A 6,151-nucleotide genomic window follows, 5' to 3' on the forward strand; every position below is an offset into this window, starting at 1 on the left:
TTAGCTTGAGACCCAAAAGAGAAATTCGACCCAAACTAGTACAAATAGCCGATCTACAAGCTCTGCATCTGGACACACAGCTTGTAGATTGGCTATTTTCACTACTTCTTTAAACATTTGTGTCCTAATTTATGGAATTTTTTCTCGTGTTTTTTAATACATTATAATCCATGAAAATTCCTTTTTGGGAATGTTTTTTGAAAATGTAGGAAACAAAAAATAAAGGCACCCATAACCCACGTGGGTACTTTTATTTTGAAAACTTGGGTGGAAGGAGGAAGTGGCAGACTATCATTTACGAAAGGTCCCTCCTTCCCTGGCTAGGATAAGCCAATGATTATAGAGCAAACAATGCAAACAATGACAGCTTGTGTTATGAATTATCAATGATTACTTTCATACCGATACCGATATCACACAGTTGTCACAATGGCAACCGCAGGTGAGCTATTTCATATTGTATTGTATGGATCGGTTTCATTGTATTCATTGCACCACGTTCGTTTGTCTATGCGAAACTTTGTAGTGTCCGAGATACTCAAGTCAAACCATCTCGTTACAAACATGTGTACATGTGTAAAATTATAATCAACAAGGCAGTATGTTCAATAGTAAAGCTCAATGATTTATGACAGTAACATGCTCTCATTACCGTGTGTGCCTGTAGTGTGTAGTTACAGTACGTGTAAAACAATGTGCTCATTGAAATGACAAATAACAAGATAATAGTGATCTGCTTGTGTTCCTCGTCGAAATGGTCTTCAGTTACATGTTACCCTCAGTTGGTCTAGCAAGGTTCAGTATAATTGCAACAGCATTCTACACAATGAATGACTTAGCACAAAATAGCATTGTCTCTCGATTTTGCCCCCAAGGTATGTCTGACATAGCCTGGTATAACCAGCCTAGATACTAATGCAGCTAACTAACACTTAACTGCAGTGTCTATTCATTCCCTCCTTGTATTAACATGGGTGGACTGGATAGTATAGCTGAGCTAGGCTATGTCTGACATCTGGGGTGGGGGTATTTGGCAGCTGGTCTGGTGAGGTGGGGGGAATTGTCACTACCTTTATCTTTCATCCCCGTGAAGAACATTTAGCTAGAGACAGGGAGGACTGGAGACATCAGAGCATTACATGTCACTTGATGTCAATGTCTAATGTCAACTTCATTTTTCAGGGTTTAGTTTAAAATTATTTATTCATGCTGTCTTTGTAAATCATTGCACAATCATGCACTGTGTTTAAGCCTCAACTATGTAGGAAAATAAAACCAGTCCTAATGGCAAGAGACTGGTCACTGATAATTGGTCTGCATGCCACAGTTTCAAAGGTAATTATGGGCATCAATGTTTTTGATGTAAAAGGGAGCGTGAGAACACACATGGCAAAGCAATCTTCTGGAATGGAATGTTCCCCATGGGAGATGGTTGCGATGGGAGCATTTTCTTTTTCTTCTATGTTCAGCACCTTTGACAAGGTAGGCTGCTCATACTCATACGCCAATGTGCAGGTCTGTTCTTGGCACTAGACACGATTCTTGCTTGCATAATAAATGGGTACAATATTATACAGGTTTGCAGATTTCATAACCCTATCAAAATAAAGCATGTTTTTCAAAATATGTTTGTTTACAAAGAAATCTCATGACAGAGAAAATCAAAGCCTAACCCCAGCCTAGAGTAAAACCACAGCCAAAATATGTACCAGTGGAATCTCCCTCAACTGTTCTTCTCACGCTTTTCCAAACCTAAAATGCTTTTAACTTTATTTATTTTTTCAGATGACATGAATATCGTCATCTCTCACGAGCACGACTATATCATTTACCTGCAATACTCTCTCCCTCAGTCACCCCACACGTGCACAAAGAACCTTTATTAATTCAAAAATAAGAAATAGATTGTATGAGATCAGGGAGTAAGATTATCAGTGGAAGGGAGTAAGATTTTGTATATGATACAGTATGTGTGTGTGATTATACTGTATGTGGTTGCTTGTGTTGGTGGGGCTCACGTAATGGGCAAGTCTAATGCAACGATAAATGCAACAGTGTCGGCACTCGAGTGTAATTTCTCTCATTTGTGTTTTTTCCAGGAGGTTTATTGTGTGTAATGTTTAATGAGATTTTTGTTAATAAAAGGATAGTATTTTCTTAAATTCTTTTGTCTTTATTTTGGTTTTAATCTTTCTGGCAGACAAGGACATTTCCTATGCTGATCTTAAGGCACTCCTGAAGAGCCAGAGTCTTCTGTTGGTTGATGTCCGTTCTAAAGAAGAAGTGGATAAAGGATGCATCCCAGGTTCTATCCACATTCCCGGTGAGCTTCGCTAAGAATTACATTACATTACATGGAATGATCTACACTCAAATAAATGGCTTTGTGAGAATATTCACATTTTCAGATATCTTTTTGTTGTTGAAAAGTCACAAATGTCTTTACACAGAAAGGGTGGTAAACATTGGAACACATACTTTTTTTTTTTTTTTTTTCATTTGATCCTCCAGTTCCCCACCAAAGAGCACCTTCACTACACTTTTCTTTAATACTTCCGAGCACCCAGTTTTTTTTTCTTTCTGAAGACATCCTTTTCTTTCTTTCTTTATGTGTTGTATTTTATTATATCTTTATTTTGTTTTTTATTTTATTCATGTACAGTATATTACATATTTGAAATTTTGAACTGTATTTTATATCTGTAGTGTACTGTATTTTACATGGTTTTATGACAATGAAAGCTGTATATTTCAATTACATTGTAATATGTGAAGCCCAACTAGGAACAAATTAGCGGGAGGCTCTCTCCATTCCGACATGTCGCCACTCCGAAATTGACTTCTTATTGTCGGAGTGGCGACACTCCCATAGGGGTTAGGTTTAGGTTTAGGGTTAGAGATAGGGTTAGTGTCGGAATGGAGACATGTCGGAAAGGAGACATGTCGGAGTGGAGAGATGCACCCCAAATTAGCAGCTATAAACTCAGTGCAGTACATCGGTTGCATGCTCTTTATTGGAACTGCAGTAGGTTAAATTGCGTCATCCTGAGATTAGCAACCTTCTTTTGTTTGCTTTGTTTGTCCATAAACACTGTCAAACGTCCTCACACACTGTATCTGCACTGTATACAACCCTGGGTTCTATCAAAGTTCAGCATCGCTTTAAAGAGTAAAGTGTAAACAGCCATGCATGGCGGGGGCCTCACTTGTACACTAAACTAAACAAGCTCACAAAATGTGTACGGTCGTATCTATGCACACCTATACTTGTGTGCCCTCCTATTTTTCGGGAAAGTAACATGACCCTATAGACAAGTGCCTTTGTGACCATGATGTCCCCATAAGTGTCAACCCCCGAGAGTATGTGACTAGAATATAACTTAGCACATCTGCGGTGGTTGGAGGTGGTCTCGTCATCCTAATTCCACTGAGGAATTTAGGACACATACTGGTTGACAAGTACAGTGCCCAATATCACTGGACAAGAATTCCGTCCTGGATTTTTGCCATAGATGTCTGACTTCCCACTCCGGAGTAGCCTGGAATCAGACCAATCCGCCTGGGCAAAGAAACGTGCCCTTGGCGAATATGGGTCTGGCCCCGCTCAATTGTGAATCCATTTCCTCTCCCCCAAAATTTGGGGGACCAATCAGGGCCCAGCATTGGTCTGGTCTAACCAGTCGTGTGCAGAGACATTTTTTTGACCTACCCCTTGGAAATTAAAATACTGCTCGCGAGTCCAGACTAATATCCGATACGCAGTGAGGAATTAGTATGAGCAATGCCAGGCTAAAGGCCCATTCCCACTGGGCCAGATAACAGATAAAAAAAATCTCTTTCTCCAGATATGTTTCCATTCAAAGTGGATGATAGATACAGATAAAAAAAATATTTGCCACAGATAAATAAGTATCTGTGGCAAATATTTTTTTATCTGTTATCTGGCCCAGTGGGAATGGGCCTTAACTCCGGAGAACCCGGTTTGAATCCTGAGTGATACAAAAACAATGCAAATGCAGTCGAAAGGTGACATAAAACCTACGGATTCTCGCTTTAAAACTAAAGCCGTCCGGCATGTTCCAGACAGAATGCTATAAACATAAACAGTTGGAGCGATTTATTATATGAATGAACGTTTTTAAAAGCGGTGTAGGACAGATAATGAATACTTGAATGGTTATTGTGTTTCCTATCTTCCCTAGTTGATACAGTGGAAAGTGCTTTTGCACTGGACCCTGCAGAATTCAAGACAAAATATGGAGTGACCAAGCCACAGCTGGATGCACCAGAACTAATCTTCCACTGCCAGATGGGCAAACGAGGGAGGATGGCCACAGACAAGGCACAGGCACTGGGATTCCAGAAGTAAATATATTAATTCATTACTTACTTTACATAATAGTGGTAGTTTCACAAAAGAAATCCTCAAGGGGCCGTGTACAACAAGATGTTTTTTTCCCCCCTGAGCAAAGCGTATGTTTTTAATTGTTGTGTTTTTGGGAACTCCAGCTGTGTGACGAGGTGCTGAATGTCTGTTTTTTAACTGCTTACTGTGAGCAAAAATATTTTCAACTCTGGCTTTTGGAAGTGTTTTTTAGGCGTGCGTGCGCCTGTGAAGGAATGTTTTGGTGTTGATTATTTCTCCCCAAGCAGTGAACTTGGGAGAACCGAGCACTCGGCAAGGACAGCATGGAACAATGGGGGAATGAGTCTACTCAGAGAGTGGGCGGGTCTATGGGCTGGAGCCTGGCAATGGACCAATCCCCAATCACATACACACCCATTGTAACTGTTACAATGGGTGTGTATGTGATTGGGGATTGGTCCATTGTGATACTTTATATTGTCAAATATAATATGCTCAATAAAACAGATATTAAAAAATAAATAAAAATGCATGAACATGAATCCAACATATTAGCAAAGCAAATTTTGAAAACAGTAGTTAAACAATAATAAAAGTGTACATATTTTTAATACTTACGCCATAACTGCTAATTGACAGTTTAACCTGGTAAAAAGCCTGTCAACGGAACCTACTGTAGCAAGTTCACTCTTGAGCACAACTTGCATGATGTGTAGAGGACTTTGGCTCTACTTCAACATTCCAAGGTTTGATGGCTTTCACATGGAACAGTGTTTGCATGTTGAAGTTATGCATGTCTATTCAGGAGTTTTTACTTCCCTAACACTACACAGAGATGGCTGTAAATTTCACAGATGATGTCTGGGTTGTGAGCCGAACAGACTTAACAGTTCTATGCAAGGCCACAATGTACATACATTACATTCATCTGTATGACAAATGGGGGGAAAGAAAATGTAGGTTCTATTAGGGCGTCCCTGGCGTGACCTGGCGTTTGTCAACGAACCTAAGCACAACGGTGGGGGCCAGTGGTGGGCAAGGAGGTAGGGAGCGCTTCGCTGTGTTCACTTGGACTGCGCGGAGGTGCCGAATGTCGGGGGGACGAAGATTTACTATTCTGTCCATAACGGCACATAACTCGTTAACGGCGCTGAGTCGGCTCATGCGACCGTCGCAATGCTCGACACGGCGACTTGCACGTTACCGCTCGCTCTGCGGTGTCTCATGTGGCTCATGGTCGCCTGAGACGGCGCGCCTCCGTCATCATCACTGAAAACAAGTGCTCCGAGTCCTTTCCCTTGCAGCCCCCCGCACCCCCACTGTTGTGCTTAGGTTCGTTGGCAAAAACGTGCACGTGTCCCTGGCTCTGCTTCATCTCTCTATCAGCTTCCTTGGCCTGAAAAGCTTTGAAGACCCTAATGCACACACAAATAACTCCTGTGTACTTTCAGTGCTCAGTAGAGTTTTCCTACTTAAAATTCCTTTTTAATTATCATACAATCATGATGCTCTTGTTTTGATTCTTACCTTCGGTGCCTTTGTCTTTTGTTTCAGTGCTCGTAACTACGCCGGTGGATACAAAGAGTGGTCCGAGAAAGAAGGGAAATGATTTAAGAAGTTGGAGAGCATGATGACTAATGTGACAGCCTCTTGCAATAAACTACGATTTGGGCTTTTCATCTCTTGTGAAAAATGTTGAATGTTTTTATAGTACATCCTCTTTACAAAAAATGAATAACTGCTAGCGTAACATTAATAAATAAAGCAATATTTTATATTAACCTA

General features: G+C 40.6%; 1 protein-coding gene across 1 annotated transcript; it reads left to right on the forward strand.

The window, feature by feature from the left end:
- Window positions 1-311: 311 nt before the first annotated feature.
- Window positions 312-6,151, forward strand: tstd1 (thiosulfate sulfurtransferase like domain containing 1). Its single transcript, XM_080746305.1, has 4 exons — window positions 312-442; window positions 2,201-2,323; window positions 4,203-4,365; window positions 5,921-6,151. The coding sequence occupies exons 1-4, from the start codon at window positions 430-432 to the stop codon at window positions 5,973-5,975; spliced, it is 354 nt and encodes a 117-aa protein (XP_080602431.1). The 5' UTR covers window positions 312-429; the 3' UTR covers window positions 5,976-6,151.

The sequence above is a fragment of the Nannobrachium achirus genome, assembly GCF_963921795.1.
Source record: "Nannobrachium achirus genome assembly, chromosome: 17".
NCBI lineage: Eukaryota > Metazoa > Chordata > Actinopteri > Myctophiformes > Myctophidae > Nannobrachium > Nannobrachium achirus.

Bases quoted from the DNA above. Each gene is read 5' to 3' on its own strand.
- tstd1 (XM_080746305.1), top strand. The intron at 2,324-4,202 runs GTGAGCTTCGCT...TATCTTCCCTAG, and splicing joins AGGTTCTATCCACATTCCCG to TTGATACAGTGGAAAGTGCT. The intron at 4,366-5,920 runs GTAAATATATTA...CTTTTGTTTCAG, and splicing joins CAGGCACTGGGATTCCAGAA to TGCTCGTAACTACGCCGGTG.